We start from the raw sequence: 22,558 nt of genomic DNA, 5'->3' as shown, positions 1-22,558 counted from the left end.
TTCACTGGGAAAAAAGGGAACACTGACAAGAACCATAGGATAAGAAGGGTACACTCCATACAATTCCTACCACCAGAACTTCGTATCACATCCCTTCCCCTGATAGATTTCCTATTCTTTATCCCTCTGGGAGTATGGACCCAGAGTCACTATGGGATGCAGAAAGTGGAAGGTCTGGCTTCTGTAATTGCTTCCCCACTGAACATGGGTATTGGCAGGTCGATCCATACTCCCAGCCTGTCTCTCTCTTTCCCTAGTGGGGCGGGGCTCTGGGGAAGCGGGGCTCCAGGACATCTTGGTGGGGTCATCTGCCCAGGGAAGTACAGTTGGCATCATGGTAGCATCTGGAACCTGGTGGCTGAAAGAAGAGTTAATATATAAAACCAAACAAATTGTTGACTAATCATGAGTCTAAAGGCTGGATTAGTGCAGATGAAGATTTGGGGTCTCCATTTTGTATATAGTTAGTAGACCTATTTTAGGCATATTCCAAAGAGCCCATGACTATACTAGTGTTTTTTTGTTTTGTTTTGTTTTTGTTTTTGTTTTTCTGAGCTTGACATCTGATATGCAGATAGACCCAGGTTATTGTCTGGGGAGATGATGTCATGGCTGGAAAAAGGACCAGAAAGCTGGATGAGGGAAGAGAGTAATTCCCAAATATGGGAAAGGCATATAAATATTGTTGACTATAAATCCCATCGATTTGATCTGATCTGGGGCCCATATTCAGCTTAGAAGCCTATGTGAGCTCTGCATCCTTGTAGATCTGAGCTCACATTCTATGGTCATGAGTAGGAACGTTCCAAGCTGCCCCAATTTTAGGACCCATCTTCCTCAGGTGGAAGATGGAGTATGTTGTCCATCGTCCCTTTCGAGGATGGAACACTCTCTACTGTGGTTGATCCATGTTAATGGCAAGGTCCTATGGGGGCCCACAGGGGGGTCCACTGTGTTGTTCCTGATAGAGATGACCAATAACAATGCAGAGAGGGATTTATTCGAGGTCTAGGACCATCTTGTCTGTTTGGGAATCTCAGGACTCCCCAACTAGAGCCCCAGCACTATTTTCATTTAGATAGATAGACAGACAGACAGAGATAACACAGCATCAAAGCTTCCTCCACTATCATATCACCTTCTTATGTGGTGCCAGGGTTTGAACCTGGGCTTCCTGCACAGCAGTGCAGACATCCTACCTAGTGAGGTCTCAGTCCTTGCCATGTCTTCTTGATGCAAATGGTTACTTTCTCAGTGAGGACCTACGACATGAACTATTTGACCCCACCTCATACTCACTTCTTTCCATCTACTCCAGCCACACACTTATTGATGTTCCTAAGAAATCACACTGGGAAAGGGAGATTCCAAGAAGTGAAACTTCGCTGTGAATAAGGCCCACTTAAAAATTATGTTGGATCCCCATCAGATAGGAACCCCACAAATAGTTTTGCCAGTGGCAACATGAGAGCCCCCATCCCTGACTCCTTTTACTTTTATAAAGTATATTCTAAGGTTTTGTTTTATTCTTTTGAAATGTTTAAAATTCTTCAGAGAAAAAATCACTTTATGGAAGCAAATCCTAGATAGCATTTAAGCTTCATCATACATAGTTCAACATGAAATTCTAAAAAAGTAATGGTATCATGATTTTGTTTTCAAGAAAATTAGCTGTTTTTTCCAGGAGCTCATTGCTACTGAGGTATCATGGCTTTGGGCCACAGTATTGGACAGATATTAAAAATAAAAATGGGTTCTTCAACCTTGATCCAGAGGAGCAGCTCAGCAATAGGGCACATGTCTTGCACGTGTAAGATTACTGGTACCAACACCACATTAAAGCAAGAAAGATAAAAGTAAAATAGAGCATCATAAGTGGTAGAATAGTGCTCCAATACTCAGCTCTCTATCTCTCTCTCTCATTCTCTCTCAATTAAAAAATTTCATAATCTTAATGTTGAATCAGAAATGTATCAGTCGGGCTGGGCGGTAGCAGAGTGGTTAAGCACACATGCCGCAAAGCACAAGGACTGGAGTAAGGATCCCAGTTTGAGCCCCCCGGTTCCCCACCTGCAGGGGAGGTCATTTCACAAGCAGTGAAGCAGGTCTGCAGGTGTCTATCTTTCTCTCCCCTCTCTGTCTTCCCCTCCTTTCTCCATTTCTCTGTGTCGTATCCAACAACAACGACATCAAAAACAACAATAATAACCACAACAATGACAAAACAACAAAAAGGGAAAAAACAGCCTCCAGGAGCAGTTGATTCATAGTGCAGGAACCAAGCCTCAGCAATAACCCTGGAAGCAAAAAAAAAAAAAAAAAAATCCTGGAAATGTATCAGTCATCTATTTTTACAGGAAAGGATTATAAGTTACTTGATTTTATACCTATATGCTTTTTCTTTAATTAAAAAAAAACTTTGCTTCTTATATGCATGCTGCTGGATATATATATATATATATATATATATATATATATATATATATATATAGTTGTTATTTTGAAAATACAAATGAAGTCTGCTTTATTTACTCTGTTTTTTCTCTTTTGGCCTTAGATATGACAAATGTACAGATATAATGTTTAAAAGCTATTGGAATAATCTTTTCTTGTGTGTATTTTATGACCCCAACTTGCTATACAGCTAGCTTCAATTGTTTCCATTTGTGCTAAAATTTTAGGGTTTGCTTTGTTTTATTTTTCTCTTTGATTTAAACTTGGTCTTAAAGCGTGAAGCATGTAAGTGTTTTAGATAATTCTGTAATCAAAACAACAATCAAGGTAATTCAGAAGGCCTAACTTTTATCTCCACATTCCTAACCAGTGGTAGCTATTTTTTTTCATTTTCTCTTGTCAGCATTTATTTTGGAAAATTTAAGCAAATGTAAACATGTGTTCATATTACCTCTTGTACAAGAAAAAAACTGCCTGTTACTACTATCATTATTATGTTTCAAGGTATAGTTTCCAGAAGATATATAAAGTTCTTTCTCCTTCCTTATTAAAAATATTTTTATACTTATTTGTTTATTTTCCCTTTTGTTGCCCTTGTTTTTTTATTGTTGTTGCAGTTATTATTGTTGTTATTGATGTCGTCATTGTTAGATAGGACAGAGAGAAATGGAGAGAGGAGGGGAAGACAGAGAGGGGGAGAGGAAGACAGACACCTGCAGACCTGCTTCACCGCCTGTGAAGTGACACCCTTGTAGGTGGGAAGCCAGGGGCTCGAACTGGGCTCCTTACTCTCATCCTTGCACTTCGCACCACGTGTGCTTAATCCGCTGAGCTACCACCTGACTCCCTCTCCTTCCTTTTTAATCAGTAAGATTATACAAATGAACCATTAATGGTATTGGTGTTTCAGTGTATTGCTATACCATAAAAGTGCAAAGGCATCACTTTATTTTTCAGAGTTTCTTCTGAATCATCAAATCCAGCCAGATATTTTTTCCATTCATGCAGCTTTTGAATATGATCATTTCTGAATATCATCTTTGGAACTGATTCAATAACTTTTTTAAAGCTCTATTTTTAAGTCCTATTTTCTTCCAGTTTGGTATTAAAAGCTCCTCTGAAGTTCAAGTACTCTATCAACCTTCACTATACCTTCATTGGTCCTTGATTCAGTAATTTCCCTCCTTTCTCTGGACCTTCAGAAACAGGCATTCTCTGTGCATGCAAGCCCAGTTCCCACTGCACTGGGGGGAAACTTTGGTGCCAGTCATCTTCCCTTCTCGGTTTGTTTCAGACTCTTTGTAAAAATGTAGACTTGGAACAGTGAAACTCAATAATGACAGCAAGGAAGGGAAGGGAAGGAGGGAGTGAAAAAGAGAAAAAAAAAGGAAAGGAATAAAAAAGAAAGAAAGAAAAAAAGGAAAGAATGGGGGAGGAAAATCGACATTCTCACAGAGAAAATAGTAGGAGCAAATTCAGAAACACTATTGTGAGGGTGTGATTGGAAATGGTGTAGCACTGACCACAGAAAAAACTAAAGATAGTAGAAATGAATGAGAGGAGTTGAATTCTCACTTAGCAAAAAGATTGAAGGCATATTTCATCTAGTTCAAGAAAAGTCTTACCTGGTCCTTACTCTGATAAAACAACAGAAAGAAAGAAAGAAAGAAAGAAAGAAAGAAAGAAAGAAAGAAAGAAAGAAAGAAAGAAAGAAAGAGAGAGAGAGAGAGAGGGAGGGAGGAAGGAAGGGGAAGAAAGAAAGAAGGAAGGAAGGAAGGAAGGAAGGAAGGAAGGAAGGAAGGAAGGAAGGAAGAAAAGAATGGGGGAGGAAAATCGACATTCTCACAGAGAAAATAGTAGGAGCAAATTCAGAAGCACTATTTTGAGGGTGTGATTAGAAACTGTGTAGTAGTGACCACAGAAAAAACTAGTAGAGATGAATGGGATTTGAATTCTCACTTAGCAAAAAGAGTGAAGGCATATTTCATCTAGTTCAAGAAAAGTCCTATCTGGTGACCCAAAGTCAAACAAGAATGGGTATATTAAGGTCTGTTCTTGAAGACCTAAAAGTGATAGGGAAGTTGGGAATATCTCGTATAGCATCTAAAACAAAAGCTTGTAGTGGGAGTTGTCAAGATGCTGTCATTACACAGGTGAACTCATACCCTGGATTCTAGTTTCTGGATTTGTTTTCTACTCCCCTTCAGGGCAGTCTGCTCAGCTTCACCCAGTCTTTTCTGTAAGTCTCGTATTGTCTGTTCCATATTCTTCCTCATCCTCTCCAAGTGATCATTGGTATCTTGCTCCTTCTTCAGTTCTTCTGACAAGTTTGCTGCCTAGAAAGGGAGAAGGGAACCAGGATAATCTGAAAGTCAGTACTATCTACAATCTTCAGTTTCTCATCTGACTAGATGTCTGCCTTTATTTCTGTATATTTAATCTCTTCCCACCAAGGTCTTTCTAACCTCTACAACCCTCAATTTGCTAACAGTAAGAAAACAAAGATAGCAGGAGTTTCTGAAGAGATTAGGGGAGGGTAGTGGAAACAGATCAAAGATAAATATTATTGCACTACATTTATATAAAAAGAACGATGACCAACTGAAGCAACAACTTTTAGTGAATAAAGAACTTGGACATGCCTTATAACATCATACTTCAGGAAAAGTATGGAATAGTGCCTATGAAAATCTTTTTCACATCTTCTATAAATCTGTGATTCACAACCACAAACAAGTTTAAGCTTCAATAATTTGGCAGCAGCAGATGCTGTCAGTACCAGTAATCTGGCACAAGGAAGGCTAATTCTCACTTGTGAGACCTGCTCTTGACTTTAGATGTGTGTACAAAGGCTGGGTGTTTCGATGAAATTATTAAAAACTGTTTCATAAATCTGTCAGTGCATTTAATATAAGAGTGCTACCCTTCCAGCCAAAATTTCTCTGTCTGTGAGGTTACCAGCCATCTGCACAATTTAAGTGTGAGACACTTGTGCAGATGGTGAAGACAAAGAACGAATTAGAGAGGCAACTTCGGGCTCTGTGATGTGAAGTTGAAACTCAGAACTAATATTGGAGAACTGGATTGGGGGAATAACAAGTTCATCTTTCAACTGTGTTAAAATCATACAGAGGTAAGGTTGGGTAGATAAATTTGTTATAATATGTGACTGCATGAATTTGCCAAGTAGTAGAAGTTCTTTTTATTCAACAGAAGTTCTTTTCATTCATTTCAACCTGTATGGATTTTCATAAATGTTAAGCAGTGCTATTCTCCCCTTGGCCAGCAAACATTTTCAAGTTTTTACACATTGCTTTTTCATCAGACAGCAAAAGTCCTGATACAGTATGGCTAAGTTATGAGCATTCTTCACTATTCTACCAGGGGGGTGGATGCCACACTGACCTGGTAGCTAGCAATTGATGTAAAGGTTTTGTTTAGTTCCCCAAGTACCAAATAGCTTGGGTAAACAGACTCAAGGTCTTTCCCTCTTCTGAATTTTAAAACTGTGAAAGCAAAATCTAATTCAATATCTTGTCTTCCCAATTCCCCTACCATTTATAGCAAGAGGATCAGCTTCCAATCACATAACAAGGTCAGGACTTCTGCATGTGGTTGTGAATTTGATGAACTACATGAAACTGCTTGATGAGAACTAGCGAATAGAAGCTGAAACCAATCCAAAGCTTCATTTCATAAGCCTTGGGACCTGCATGGCTAGATCCTCTCTACACAAACCTGTTTTTTTTGTTTGTTTGCTTAGTGTTACCTTCTGCTTAATATGCCCCTTTTACAAAATGCTGCATTTATCCACATGGTGTGTACAAAGGGTAGTCTAAAGACTGTTCCCACAGAGGTGCAGTCAAGGCTGGAAGCTAATCCTATACTTGGTGTCATTTAGGAAAAGCACCACCATCAACAACTTGAAACTTCCAAATGAAGGAGATGTGTCAGTCCTGAAGCTCCTCTTTACCAACCCTACTTTGATACTCAAGCAGTAGTGAAAAGGTAAAAGGAAAAAAGAAAAGAACAGAAAAGAAAAATTAGCATTCTTTCTAGCTCACCATGATAAAACTATCCATGACCTTGGGAAAATTTCTGTTTATAAAGAAACACAGGGAGGAACTGTATTTAGACACTAGATGTGTTGATTCACAAATGGAAAGTGCCTTAACTTAAAAAAAAAACTCTTGTTTTCATAAGATTCTGCATATAGAAATTCAACTGTTCCTGTTCAAGCCTGCATAGGTTGAAGGGGAAGAGCTAATTGGCCTAATTTTTCAAAATGGGAACAGAGACAGAGAGGTCAGCCAATCTCCTCCTAACTATATGGAAAAATCAATGCAATCCTTTCTGGCTGCAGATCTGGTTCTGCCTTTTGGCAACTGCCCAGCGGAGATAAGAATGAAGGGGCAGTCAACTACCCACCTCAGAGGCTGCCTTCTTAGCCTTCTCCTCAGCATCCTGACACCTCTGTATCACCTCTTCAGCTTCTTTCTGCATCCTGGCAGCATCAACCTCCAGTTTCTTCTTCTGACTCAGGAGACTTGTGTTCTAAGTGAGAGTCTCACTGTCATTAGGCACATTGAAACCAATAATGCATACAACAAGCCTGGTTCAGAATGTGTACTAGGAGTGGGCTCTTGCCAGGAGTATGTTTTCACTCAAGGGGGAGGGAGCATCCATTCTCAGTTAAATAATATTTTCCATCCCAGCAGGACTCATTAAAAAGCTTTCCTTTGCCATCAACGGCTATTTGAACAGGAGGATTCCATCCATTAGAGACTCAGTATTAAGGAGATGGTAGCCTCATTAGAATGAAGAAGTCAATCTAGGTGATCTACAAGCACCAAACATACGTTTAGTTTTCAATTTGTTGGGGAGAATGAGAGAGAGAGAGAGAGAGAGAGAGAGAGAGAGAGAGAGAGAGAGAATGTGTACACACACGCACACACGCGCACTCACACACACACATGCACTTTTTGAGGGGAGAAAGCAAGTGGCCCAGAGCAGAAATCAAGGTCTACTGCAGATATCTAAGGAGTAGGGATTGGGGAATGAAAATTAGTTCCCATTATATTGCTTCAGGAAAAAAAAAAAATCTCCCTCTTTATCTACCTCCCTTCCTATTTGACAAAGCAGTGAGTTAGAAAAGCAGTTCAAATAAGCCTCATCCCCCAGTCCTCAGATATCCACACTATATCAGAGGATTCTGTGTTCCATGACTGGTGTTGCCCTAGTTCTTTCCTTCCTGGGTAGTGACAACAAAGACTGAAGCTTCTTTTGTTGCTGTTTGGTCCATGTTTGAAGCACAGCTGTTCTGAGTGTGTGAAACCATAGCATAGAGAGAATATATAAAAGGCACAGGCTTTCTACTTTTCATTTTTTCCTCTTTGTACTTATACTTTTCTCTAACCAGTGCCCCTCTTGGTGGCAGGATTGAACCATGGAAACAGAAAAAAAGATGTTCTAGTCACACCATTTCTAGCTTGCTTCTTCATGATGTGAAGCATCTTCATCAAGGTTGCCATACTCTGTCCTATGGAGAGACAGGCTCTATGCACTCCCACTGTTCACTCTGGCTTTACTTGGGGGGGGGGGGGTTGGGGGCAAGTGAAGGGGTTAGTGTATCTTCCTGAAGAATCACCTGAATGCTCACTGCATGTAACTGCTCAGAAGTGCTTTCTTTGTAAAGGAAAGTAAAGGCATAAATGCTGATTTGTTTGTACAATGAATAATTTAAAATCTGCTAGGGAGAAAATGGTATAAGCTGTTTTAAACTAAATGACTCTTTTCTTGATTCTTTGGAGTAGAGTAGAAAGGGGTTAGCAGATATTATGTGAAAGGACAATTTAGATTGTCACAACTGAGATTTGAAAAGTGACATACGTATTCAGCCAAGGATAAAATTCCCCTCATGCGTTTGCTTTAACTTAGTGATCTAGGAATGCAGAAGTGGCTAACAATGTTCCATAAAAGGCTTGCTACATTATCAAAGGATTAAGTGTGCTAGTAATTGTGATGTGTCACTGTCTGGCTAAGATGAGGAAGAGGTCTGTATGGGCAATATAATATCATCCTCGTCTTCAGGATAAGGAAGCAGCAACATGTAAAGTCTTTCCTGATTCTTGGCCCCCATTACTGAGATTCTGCTTTAGGACTGGTATGCATTTCTGTGCCACTGTTTCTTCCACATGTGGAATTCAGAAATTCTGTCCTAGAGACCAGGTTTCTAATATATCTATATTCTTTTCTCTCTGACTGATGTTTTCTGGTTGATTACCCTCATCTCTCTAGGTTAGTGATGGTCTATCACAATAGAACCTACAGATGCATTATCAGGCATGACAAATTTGCTAATAATAGTGATTTAGTACCCATTAGTAGTGGGTAAGTTACTTTTTTTTACAAGACAAAGAGCTAAGATCATCCCTTTGTCTATGTAGTGCCCAGGGCTGCTTCTTCTAGCGTTTGCTGTGCCCAGGGCTGAACACATGCAAGGCTTGAACTCTACTGCTGAGCCATATCCTGACTGAATGAATGCTTTACATTTTGTTTTAAAGAACGGAGCACCTGAGACCTCAGAGGCTCAGACATGAAAGTCTTTTGCATAATCACTATGCTATCTCCCCAGTTCCCCATAACTTACATTTAAAAAAATTCAATATTCTACTTTATAATAACAATGCCCATTGTACTTAGATAACTTTCTCAAAGATGAAGAAACTGTTGAATGAGTCTGCTGGGAATTGCACATAGCCTACAACTCCTTCCTATTAGTCCTGTGCGGCATGAGAGCTCTAAACAGGGTTGTGTCATATACATGAACTTAAATTCAAGCAGGAGGCACAAACTCCCTGAAATGACTTCTAGCTGCTACATCTCTGATTTATACTTTCTTTCACCCAATATTTCTCAGTGGGGACACACGTGGGAGGGAAAACAATTTGTGATATGGGATTACTCGGTGCATTATTGGAGTATTAGTACCTCTAGACCTTGCCTACCAAATGCTACCATGTGTACTTCCCAGTCACTATGGTAACCCAAATGCTTTCACAGACATTTCTAAATACTCTTGAGTGGGACTGTTCCTGCCTCTACTTGTCTTAATCTGTCCTCCACAGCACTCACCAGAAAAAAATTCTAAAAATGTAAATCTGGCAAAAATATCAGCTACTCAAACATTATTAATGGACTTCTATTTGCTACAAGAGAGATTTCAAACACTACTGATGGCAGAATCAAGGTCCCTGGTAACCCAATTTTACCTGTCTCTTAGCTTCATTTCTGATGACCTCTGCTACCTTTGCCCTATGCTTCACTGAATATATCAGTGTTCCTTAACATTCCAAATTCCCTCTTCTCCCCATGCCTCTGTCCTTGACTTTTCTCTCTACCTGGCTGATTTCTTACATCTCCTTCACAACTCAGATAAAACATTTTGTACATCTGTCTCAGTGCAGGATCGTCATAGAAGGCTTTTTGTAGGACTGTGCTCACTCAAGCACCTTATTTGCAGAAATGCTCCCTAGTTCATTTACTTGGGCCATGACATTTTGTGGGGCATTGGAGACATTTTGTACCTATACTATGTAAAAGTGCAGGCAATGGTGCAGTTTATGAAGGCTTATTTAATGACCCTTTGTTAATTTTTATTAAGGAGATATTGTTTTAGAAAACTGTGGTATCAGGAGTCCAGCAGTAGCACAGCAGATTAAGCACACGTGGCACAAAGCACAAGGACCAGCGTAAGGTTCCCGGTTCGAGCTCCCAGCTCCCCACCTGCTAGGAAGTCCTCTTGCAGGCAGTGAAGCAGGTCTGCAGGTGTCTATCTTTCTCTCCCCCTCTGTCTTCCCCTCCTCCATTTCTCTCTGCCCTATCCAACAATGATGACATCAATAACAACAACAATAACTATAACAACAATAAAAAAAACAAGGGCAACTAAAAGGGAAATAAGTAAATAAATAAAAATTAAAAAAAGAAAACTGTAGTATCACAGGGATATTGCTTCACATTTCCCCAAAATAGGTCAGCACACCTCATCCACTCACCAGTTGTCATATCCTTCCTCCATAGGGCACTTGGTACCCAGTCTCTTTTTCAACCTCCTTTAGCCTCCCCCCACCACATGTAATTCTTGTGAACAACACATTTTCTATAAGCAAATAACATCTTTGCATAAGTAATCAAGTTACAGTGAGGTCTTGGGGGAGGTAGGGGGACTAACCAAATACAGCTTATGTCTATATGACACAGAAAAAAATTTGAGAGAGAAATATTTTATTTAGGAAAGATATGAATGCCACCAGGGAAATTCCATGTAAAAATATAGAACTGAAAAAAATTGGGGAAGCAGGACAGTGGTAAACACAGACAAGCACACATAGTACCGTGCAAGGAGCCAGGTTCAAGCCCCTGCTTCCCAGCTGCAGTGGGGACACTTCATGAGTGAAGCAGGTCTGCAGGCATATGTCTTTTTCTCTGTAACCCTTTCCCCTTTCAATTTTTCTCTGTTCTGTCAAGCAAAATATAAAAAAAGGTGGGGTGGGGTGGAAAATGGCATGGCCTCCTGTATCAGTGAATTCGTACTGCTAGCACCAAGTCCCAAGGATAACCCTGGAAATGAAAATAAAGGGGAAAAATACATATGTAGGCTAAGGAATACCAAAGATCACCAATAAGCAATTGGAAAAGACAGGAGAAAATTGCCTAGGGAAATGCAAGGAAGTTCCTTACATGATTCAAAGGCAAGTATGACCTTGGTAACACCTTGATTTCAGACTTCAGAGTTCAGAACTATGAGAAAATATCTACTGCTCAAAACCACCCAGTTATTGGTACTTTGTTACAACAGCCCTAGGGACAGTGGCACATTTGAGAAGTATTTTGGGCTCAGCTGCCAAAAGCTTTCACAATGTCTCTTGTGCAACACCCAAGAGCTGGTCAGGTAGTTGTGTGTGCTCTGAAGCTGAGCCCTGTATGGAAACCACCGTCATCAATTGGTTGTTCCATCTAGCAGGGAGAGTTTATAGGTCCCCACCTGGGTGTGGAAAAGATTGACTCTTTCTGTGGCTTCTAGGAGTTCTTCCTCCGCTAACCTATATCCACGTTCTGTCTGCTCTTGCAAGGACCTCAATTCCTCCAGTTCAGATTGCAGGACGGAGTTGCGATGCTCAGCCATAGCTACCTGCTCCTTCAGCTGGCCATTAAGGTGTGTGCTGTCATCTATCTGCGTCCGAAGGTCCTGAGAGAGAGAAGATACCAGGCTGAGTATAGATCCCTCTGGGTTTAGCAGGACATGCACCTGTACATTCCAACTCTAACTATAGCTCCAGCAATTCATTTAATTTTTTGCAGCTATTTATTTTTTAATTTCCAGTCCCTCATGGGTCGATAAATTTTTAAAATAGCAATACAAAGGAATTACAAGGACATCTTTGATGAATCAAACCCAATTGCAAGGAAGACCAAAGCAGAAACAAACCAATGGGACTACATCAAATTGAAAAGCTTCTGCACATCCAAAGAAACTATTAAACAAACAGAGAGACCCCTCACAGAATGGGAGAAGATCTTCACATGCCAGACATCAGACAAGAAACTAATCACCAAAATATATAAAGAGCTCAGCAAACTTAGCCGCAAAAAAGCAAATGACCCCATCCAAAAATGGGCAGAGGAAATGAACAAAACATTCACCACAGAGGAGATCCAAAAGGCTAACAAACATATGAAAAACTGCTCTAGGTCACTGATTGTCAGAGAAATGCAAATTAAGACAACACTAAGATACCACCTCACTCCTGTAAGAATGGCATACATCAAAAAGGACAGCAGCAACAAATGCTGGAGAGGATGTGGGGACAGAGGAACCCTTTTACATTGCTGGTGGGAATATAAATTGGTACAGCCTCTGTGGAGAGCAGTCTGGAAAACTCTCAGAAGGCTAGACATGGACCTTCCATATGACCCAATAATTCCTCTCCTGGGGTTATACCCCAAGGACTCCATAACACCCAACCAAAAAGAGGTGTGTACTCCTATGTTCATAGCAGCACAATTCATAATAGCTAAAACCTGGAAGCAACCCAGGTGCCCAACAACAGATGAGTGGCTGAGAAAGCTGTGGAATTACAAAAGGAATTTTTAAAAGACATAAATTCAAGCCAAAATTTATTAATAATTGATTCAACAGACATGAAATGTTATAAATTTTATAACATTTGCTATAAAAGCTTATGAATATTTAAATTTCTGCACAAATCTCTATGAAGATAGTAAGAAAGGGCTACAGTTCCAGGATTCCATACCTTAACCTTCACTGCCATCAAGTCTTAGAAAGCTGTGAGTTTATGAACTTTACCCTCACCTCTGCTGTTCAATCCAATCTGTTAACATGCTTTTTGTTTGTTTGTTTGTTTCATAAGCAGAGACATTCTTACCCTGACCCCTCATTACGTTTTGAAAATACCTTGATTTGAATCTGAAGCTGACCCAGGGATTTGGTTGCCTCTGATGCCTGCTGGGTGGCACAGTTTAGTTGGAGCTCCATTTCACTGAGATCCCTTTCCATGGTCTTCTTTAGCTGGGTAGCCTCAATTCTGCTTCTAGTTTCTGAATCCAGACTCGACTGCAGGGAGTCAATAGCACACTGCTGTTTCCTCCTAATTTTAGAATAAAATTAAGAGGGGAAAATCATGCACTTAAATTAAAAAAGGTTACCTGCTGTGTTAACACTTTTGGAAATAGAAAAAAAATTTTTTTAATTCCAGAAAAAAAATATATGGGTGATTATCAAGACATGACTAAAGAATTTTGTTTTAGAAACATAGATGTCGAAGGATTTGGCTAGTAAGCATCCTAACAAATAAGATTCCTAGGTTGTTTTCTCAGAAGGCTCAGGAAAACACCAGAATCTTTTTGAGGTTCCTGTAGACAAACCATAGCCCCAGCTAAGACCTCCCCATGGACTGTCTAAGCTATACAACCAGGCTACTGCAGTGCTCAAAACTGAAGGAAAGATGCTTTTTCAGACCATCATAATATTTAAACCACTTTCAAAGATGAAACATATCTAAACAAGGCAGCAAAGAGTCACCCAAACTGGAATAGGTCTTGAGTGACAGCAATACTACTTTTAAGAACTATATATCTGTAACTTTCCAAAGTAGCAAGCATCATGATCTTTCACCAGGAATTGGCTGAAAAAAACCAACTGCTGTGTGATAGTCAGTTACTTCAGTATTCCCTCAGAATAACAAATACCCTATGCTGAAACTGTCATACGTCATAGTCTTATAGAAATTTAGACAATAAATAAGTGTTTGATAAGGTAGTAAAAATGGAGTAGTGTCTGGTAATTATTGTGCAGCTTTCTTGTAGTTAGCTTGGAGCCATGAGACTAAATTTCAGCCAATGGAACGTGTGTAGAAGTATTTCCAATTATTGTTCATATAGCTTTTTAACTTGTATGATCCTGTACTATTTTACCCCACACTGAGCTCCAACAGAAAGCAAAATTAACTTCAATAGATTTTTGTTTGCTCATTTGTTCAAGACAGAGACAGAGACACACACACACACACACTGAGAGAGAGAGAGAGATTACAGCACGAAAACTTCCTTTAATGTATCAAGGGCCAGGCTTTAACCTGGGTCATGTATATGAAACTTTAATAGCTTTAAGGCATTAAGATGTGCCGGCTATGAGTCAAGATTATTTAACTACTATAAATAACTCGTACCTTGTATTAAACTCACCCTGTGAAATAGGGCTTAATGCTGGACAAATCAAACAAGGCATAGAAAGGAAGAGCCTTACTATTCTTTTTCCTCACAGAGTCCACCAGCACAAACAGCTAACATGTATTCATCTTGAGTCAGAATCAGTTCCACCTGGAATAGCCACTGACCTTGGGTCCTGAGCTCTGAAGCTAATCAGGAAGGGCTAAAACTAGAGTGGGGGGGAGAAGAAGGAGGAAGAGGAGTAAGGTAAGCATCCCATATGGAAGTGCCCCTTTTATGACCATCCTGTTCTCCAATAGTAGGGAGGAAGTGGGGGTAAGACTATGAAATAGTTGTTCAAGTGTGCATGTCATAATTCTGGTTTCAGAGCCCAGGGTAAGCAGCTGTCCCCCGCCAACCTCTTTGTCTGAACCCTGCATGCTAAAGCCAGTCTATTCTTTGTTTGTTCAGCTCCCAGATCAGAATCCTATTAGAATACCAGTACATAAATGAATAGAAATTACAATGAACTGGATATGTCCCTCTGCTCACCACCTCCTCCCAAATTCTATGTCAAAACACTAACAATAATACCTTAGAGTATGACTATATACAGGGATATAGTTAAAGAGGTATCTAGAGGAAAATGCACAATAATAGCACACAGGACTTGCATTTGAGAGATCTCACGTTTGATCACTGGCACTGCCAACAATCAGAGCTAAATGGTGCTCTGTAAGAAAAAAATAAATAAATGGTATTTAGGTGAAAATGAAGTGCTTATGGTAGGCCTGAACTCAGACTCACTGATGTCCTTTTTTTTTTTAAATGGAGATTTGGATATACACAGAGGAATGTGTACATACAGAATCTATGTGAGGATATAAGAGGGTGGCTGACAACAGACCCAAAGAGAATGCAGACCTGCTGACACTTTGATCCTGGACTTCCTTCCAGCCTTCAGAACTGTTGTTTAAGTCAACTAGTCAATACATTTTGTTAAGGTAGTCATTGCAAACTACTTAAACTCAATATCACTAAAAGCTTTTAGAAACTTTTCTTCCACTGGGGCAAATGTCATTTTTTTAAAACCACACCTGACTCCTTACACAGAAACACAAAACCATCCATAGACTGGTGTCAAAATCTTCTGTTCAAACATTTGTTCTTCTTTAGCAGACAACTTGAACATTTCCAACTATACTTTTCCCATAGTTGTTTTTTTTGAAATATCATAAGTGCCTGAAGACACGTAGAAAGTGCTGGGTTTGAGAGGTTTCAATCTGATACAAGTCTAGAGAATGGTTACTAAATAATCAACACATCTCATGCAGAGTCAAGAAATCTTTAAATGGCAGCCCCCCCCCCCCGCCCCAATCAGGTAGATTCATTAAGAAAAATGAAGCTCTCAAAGCCAGGGAAATATAGTAAAGAGTTCTATTTTCCCCATGAAAGGTGAAATACATTTTGAGGAAGAATCCAAATGCAAAAAAAAAAAAAAAAAAAGACAAGGGAGGTGGACGGTAGCACAGCAGTTTAAGCACGCACCTATATAGTGAAAGCGCAAGGACCAGCATAAAGAGCCCAGTTCAAGCTCCTCGCTCCCCACCTACAGGCGAGTCACTTCACATGCAGTGAAGCAGGTCTGCAGGTGTCTGTCTTTCTCTCCCCCTCTCTGTCTTCCCCTCCTCTCTCCATTTCTCTTTGTCCTATCTAACAAAGATGGCATCAACAACAACAACAACAACAACAACTAAAATAACAACAACAACAAAAAACCAAGGGCAACAAAAGGGAAAATAAATAAATACATAAATATAAAAAAGACAATCTGAGTAAAAACTGAAATCTTGAAAAGCAAGTGATTTTAAATGAATAGTAGACTCAAGAGGTTATTTTGTCCTCATGTAATATTATGCATCTATGTCAGAGAAATATAAAATGTTCCTTCATTCTAATAATATTATTAGACTTTAAAATGATTAACAAGGCATTTTTCTTACTAGATAGTATGCCAGAACTTGAGATAATACTTCCCGATGACATGCTAAAATATTTTACTTAGGAATAATAATAGACTTAAATGTATTCTTCTGGCAGAGATTTGGACAATAAAAGAAATTTAAGTAGATGGTGCTTGTAAATGAAGACCAAGAGCAAAGTTTGACATCACTAAGTACAAAAGAATGAACCAACTGGAAGGAAAAATGATGGAGCATAACTAGATATTTTAAGTCTACAGGTCAGGGCTGGGCAAACTACAGTCCATGAGTCAAATCCCACAACACTCATCTCATTTCCTATTTTTCTTTTCTTTTTTCTTTTTTTTAAATTATCTTTATTTATTTAGAGACAGGTAGAAATTGAGAGGGAAGGGGACGATAGGGAGGGAGAGAGACAGAGAGACACCTGCAGCCCTGCTTCGCCACTTGTGAAGCTTTCTCCCTGCAGGAGGGAACCAGGGGATCAAACCTGGGTCCTTGAGCATTGTAACACGTACACTCAACCAGGTGCGTCACCACCTGGCCCCTCCTATTTTTCTATGGCTACTTTTCAAGCTACAAACTACAGTCACATAAGCTCACAAAGTTAAAATATATATACATATATAAATATATTATAAATTATATATACTTACAATTGATGGATTTAAGACAAAAAGCTGAGTAAGTGAAATAGCTCATTTGTGTAGTGCACTGCTTTGCTATGTGCATGACCCAGGTTTGTACCTAGCCCCCACTGCATTGAAGGAAGCTTCAGTGCTGTGGTGTCTGTCTCTCTCTGTCTCTGCCTTGATGCAGTTCTGTCTCTTTTAAAAGAAAAAAAAAGGTAGTAAAGTAATTAAAGCACAGGGGCCAGGTGTTGGAACACCCTGTTGAATCCACAAATTACCATGTGCAAGATTAACACAAGTTACTATGTTCAAGGCCCCAGTCTCCACCTGCAGAGGGAAGCTTCACTAGCAGTGAAGCAGGGATGCAGTTATCTCTCTCTTTCCCTCTCTATCTCCCCACCTCTTAATTTCTTTCTGTTCCTATTCAATAAATAAGCAAATAAAATATTTTTTAAAATAAGACACAAAGCTGCAAATTATGGCACCTTGGCATATTAAATAGGTTAATCTCAAAGTACTTGAAAGCCACAAAGAATATTATTCTGACCCTGTTCTTCCCTCATTTGCCCCTTTTCCCGGAATGACGAGATAAATTTTATCTCTACATGAAAAGGTTCATCCATGTACCAGGAAGGAGAGACATCTTTCTCACCAGAGACAGAGAACCGAGAGTCAAAAGGGTTGTACAAATAGACCACATTGGTTCTTTGCCACATGGCCCCTCAATTCCAAACCTTACTAGTTATTCAAGTTATTGTTTCTTTGTCTCAAAAGTTTAAAATCTTTCTACTCTGATTACTTTCCTTGGTCTCTATTCTCCTATAAATGTCCCCATGAACATGTAAAAATCTAATAAAATGGGTCTTCTTGTTTCCTATTCATCTTTCTTATGTCAGTTTAATTCATAGACTCACCCAGAGCTCTGAAGAAGGCTGAGATTATTTTTCTTCTTTGACCTACACTGATCCCATACAGAAAATGTTTGTCTAACACTTTGATATGTAGGTGATCAAACCAAAGCTAACATACGCATTTTCATAAAGAATTTGCAACACTCATTCCCTAACATCTTCGAATGTATCTGGGAAGAATAAAATACCCTCACATATTTCAGCATCTGAAATAATCGGTGATCCCCAAAGATTCAGGACACACTACAAATAGTTTTCAACCTAGATTTGTGCCTCATCTGACACCCACTGGCCTTCACACTGGCCATTGATGTCATATCTCCTTTGTGTTTAAGATCGAGAGGACCAAAGTCAGTCACCAAGGATCCTTCCTTTCACACATCAGTGAGTGCATTACAACTTCCCTACTTCTAGTTATGCTAACTGTAACATTTGCAAACTATTTTGATATGAACTTATCATCCATAAACATTTAGACAGTTCTACCAACAGGGCTAGACCAACAGGCACAACTTCTGACTAACATTAAGCATTCAAAAGTCTGCTGAACAAAAGGACTCAGCGTATAATCCCACCTACTCATACTCTTCAGCACCAGCTCCAGGTCCAGCTCATATACAACTGATTCTCACTCACGCAGTGGAAAAGCAAGATCAGCATGGGACAATGAGGAGTTGAATGAGCTACCCTGCTTGCAGCACTATCAAGGCTTTGCAGCTGCTTCCCAGTCTCTCCTTTGTTTTCATAACTCCACTGGTTTCCTGGGTTCTGTTATCAACTTCTTCAGTTTTTATGGAGTTTCCCATGGCTTATGAGCACTAGGATGATAAGCCTTGTTTTTCACAGAGTCAACAGTTTCCTGAAATTCTCTAATGGACATGCTTTAGCTTTGCTTGCTGAAGATCTTATGCTTTGCTCCAATTTCCCTTAGGCATTCTGTTCAGTTTCCTTCAGACCCCTTTATTTCCCTAACCCTTAAATCAGATTAAACCTGGTACAAGCTGTACTCACAGAAAGCACTCGTGCAGAAAGGGTCTGGAGTAGAATTTGTGATATTTTGTAAGATATGCTCATCTTTCCCTTTCAGAGTAACCATTATAGTTATTATGAATCATTAACTAAAACTCATGAATAGTTTCCTCCCTCCCTCCCGTCCGCCCCTTCTTTTTTCAGACCCTTCACAGTTCATGCCTAGTCTTCAGTTCTTTCTTCTTCCAGCCCTAGCTGTTTGGATCTCCAGCTTCCTGTGCACTAAGATTATTATAATTGGAGAACGGCTCTACGACATTCACATGTACCTGACAAGAAGCAGACTCTCTGAGGATTCACTTTCCCTTGGCTGGGTTTATTAATAGGCACAGGTTTGACGTTACCTGAAATGAGATATGTCCCCCCACCTTAACTTCACAAGGAGACTTTCATTTTTGTTCCTCATGGATGGAAGTAGGGCAAATATCAAGGCACAGTGTTTTTTGCCTTTCCTCAAGAAAAAAAAAATCTTTTTCAGCACTGACTCAGAGCCTCTTAGGTAGACCAAAATTCAGCACACAGTCCCACAGAGGAAAATGCCAGAGATGAGAGCAAAGATAACTCAAAGGACACAGAGGGCCAAATTTGGTTTGACATCCTCATTTAAAAATTGCCCTCCAGGGGAGTTTTGTCTGAAAATTGGAGGTAGGAAAGAGGTCATTTCAATTGAAAATCTGAACAAGTTGGTTTTGCTATTTTTTTTAAAGTTGTCTAACAAACATCTTTATGGTAAGTTGCCAATTAAACCTCAAACTCAAATAATTTTCCTTGTTGACATATGTTATTGACTCCAGGAAACAGATCAGATAGATAATATAATCATAGTTAATTCTATGTGTTTATAATTGGGCCTTTGATCCACAGAGTGTGAAGTGCTTTGCCAACATCAGCTTACTGATCTTCCTTACCACCTTCTGTGACATGGATGGGGCTGCTTTTATTCCCTCACTTCACTGGGAAGCTAAGAAAAGGAATGTCTAAAGTCATCAGCTTGTTATGAAGCTAAGAAAAGATCCTGCAACCCATGAGTCCTGTTTAATTCTGTTTCCTGACTATTAAGACTCAGCTGCTTCAATAGGGTTTCAATAAGCAGCTTAGCTCCTGGCTTCTGCCCCTCTCCAAACAAATGGCTGCAGGTATAGGCAGGGGGCATGTGAAAACTTCACTCTGATCTGACATTAGTTTTAATGTGCAGCATCAAATCTTTCCATTTTTTTCTTCACCCTTCAACATTATCCATTTCTTGAATGCCCAAGAAGGACCTGCTAACGGGAGTACCCAGACAGTATACAGTGTACAGTGTGTATAATTAGGCTTCTTAGTTATGCTACCTTCAGTCTCATATGACAGTAAGAGTTGCTGAACTATAATAGAAACCTAGCACTGACTGTAAACTTATATCAATGGTTGTGAGTGTATGGGCACAGAAGAAGACAGGTCATCTGTGGAGCCCATGTCTGAGTCCAGATACCACATGAAGTGATACCACAGTGGAGGGAATTTCTGCTGCTGTAGTATGCCCTTCTCTCTGTCTCTCGTTTTCTCTTCTACTTATCTGAAGTAAAAAAAAAATCAAAGAATTAAAAAGTCAGCCCAGAAGCAATAAACTCATGCAGGTGTGAGGAAAAAGAAAAAAGTGGTGAGCAAATTCTTAATAATTGTATTATGTATTTAACCTGCTCTCAGAAATCGAAGCTGTATGTCAACATGGAATATCTTTTGGGTCAGGAATTAACTGGCAATTTTCTGTTAAACAACTTTAAAAAGGAAAGATCCAACCGGGTGATGAAACCAATCCAAACATAAGTTCTATTCAGTCGAAGATTGTGAAATTATCAGCTATTCCTCATAAAAAAAATCATCTACAATACCTAAAAATTTCTATTTCTTCATCTTTCTCTGAAAGTTTTCTTTCAAGTTCTTCTTGAGCTTCCAAGAGTTGAAGCTGAAAATGAATAATCTTGCTTTCATTACGTTCCAGAGTTCCCTGAAATGCATAAATGAAAAAGCACTAAATTAAACCCACTTTTGAACAACTAAAATTTCCCTCAGCATGGATGTCACCTACATAGTTCTTTTTCTAGGCATTGTTGGGAATATTCTGAGTTCAAATAAGGTCCCTAAAGATTGGAGCAAGATGAAAGACTAGTGATGACTTCTGTTTGTCATGTCACTTATAGCTTTGACATTCTCAGCACTCTCAGCTGTGATTAAAGAATGAGAATTCTAAAGCATTTTTAAACAGAAAATTTTTATTTTGTCTGGAATTATATTTATACTTTGTAACGTATTACTTTTGGTATTTTTTTCCAATATGTTACATTTAGAGGATGAATCAATAAGAACATCAGAACTAGAACAAAGAAGGTGACAGTTCCTTCCTGGAATCTTTTATTTAATTCTATAAATCACATGGAAATAATGAAAAAATATTTCCAGAGAGGAAGAAACAAAATATAGTCCTAAATATTGTCATATGAAGAACAATAATGGAGTTTGCGTTGTATTTGACACATGGCACTCAGTCTTAGCAATTATCACCAATTATCATTACTCCTCAAAATGGATTGTTTTGACAAGAAAGTTCCTGCCCCTTTGAGTACTTAAATAGAGGTAAGGCAATTACTGCCAGTGATGTTATAAAGGTGACTCAATCTAAAAAAGTAGAGGTCTGATTCCATCTCTAAAGCCTGTTTCAAAGATAAAATTTATACAGAAGATCATAACAACAAACAAAAAGCACAGACTTAAGAGGATGTCTATAAAGACAGCATGAGATGATGACAATATATTGGTCAAGTTAACAATTGGCAGATAATCCTGAAGAGTGGTTTTGTAGCCTCTTTTGAGGAATGCCTAGCACATACCACCAACAGCAAAAAGTAAAACTCAGGAGCAATTTCAAAATAGAAATAATATGTTGGAAATTTTAATATGGCTTAAGGCTATCCTGCTGCTCCCAAAGCTACCTGCAATATAAGAGAAAATGAGCCAGAAACAAATGCTTTGATGGCAATATCCTTTGAAGGAATGGTGCACTTCCTCCAGGGGGAAGAGGTCACCTCTAACCCTTAAGAATGCAGAGAGAGAGAGAGAGAGAGGCAATCACTGGAGCAGGTGGCCTGGGATAATTTGAGTTTTGTGACTTCAAAGGTAATCTGATAAAGTTTAATATAAAGGCTCACCAGGAAAATAAATAACTCAATTTTACAAATACATGTCCAAATTGATGAAGTATTTATGGGTCCAACTGAAGACAAAACTTGAGAAAACACAAACAGAATATAATGCCATCTAGTGGTACTAAATAGTATGAACACTATGGCTTTATTACCACCTTTGGTGTGGGAAAAAGATTTCAAACTATGGCTGTTATCACAATGTAGGGGTGTGCAAGGGGTGCGGGGAGAAGAGGCAGCAGAAAGAAGAGGGGATAGGTAGAGGATTCCATTTGGTGTGATGGCACAGGAACTTTGCTGATGAATTGTATACATACATATGTATGTATATTGATTTAACGTTGGTTTATGATAGTAAATTGTAAGACTCAATAAACTCTCATTGCCCAATAGATGGCACAGTGTATAAGTTGTTGGATTCCAAACATGGGCTCCTGAGTTTGATCCCCAGTGTCCCAAGTATCAGAGTGATGTTCTGGTTCTCTTCCCCTCCCCCCGATTAACAAAACACAAACAAAAAAATTAATCAATAAATTTTAATGAGAAAGGGGCCTGATAGTGGCTCACCTGGTTAAGCACACATTACAGTGCCCAAGAACCCAGTTCAAACCTCCCGCCCCCAGCTGCAGAGGGAAAGCTTT

General features: G+C 39.3%; 1 protein-coding gene across 1 annotated transcript in view; it reads right to left on the bottom strand.

The window, feature by feature from the left end:
• Nucleotides 1-22,558, bottom strand: part of MYH15 (myosin heavy chain 15) — a 184,432-nt gene that overhangs the window by 9,950 nt on the left and 151,924 nt on the right. The window contains 5 exon segments of the mRNA XM_016187700.2: nucleotides 4,620-4,790; nucleotides 6,883-7,008; nucleotides 11,501-11,704; nucleotides 12,932-13,124; nucleotides 20,610-20,725. Of these exon segments, the coding sequence (XP_016043186.2) occupies nucleotides 4,620-4,790; nucleotides 6,883-7,008; nucleotides 11,501-11,704; nucleotides 12,932-13,124; nucleotides 20,610-20,725 (810 nt within the window).

This window comes from Erinaceus europaeus, chromosome 9, assembly GCF_950295315.1.
Source record: "Erinaceus europaeus chromosome 9, mEriEur2.1, whole genome shotgun sequence".
Taxonomy (NCBI): Eukaryota; Metazoa; Chordata; class Mammalia; order Eulipotyphla; family Erinaceidae; genus Erinaceus; species Erinaceus europaeus.
Note: the sequence above shows the minus strand (reverse complement) of the source record. Positions and strands in the feature narration are given on the sequence as shown.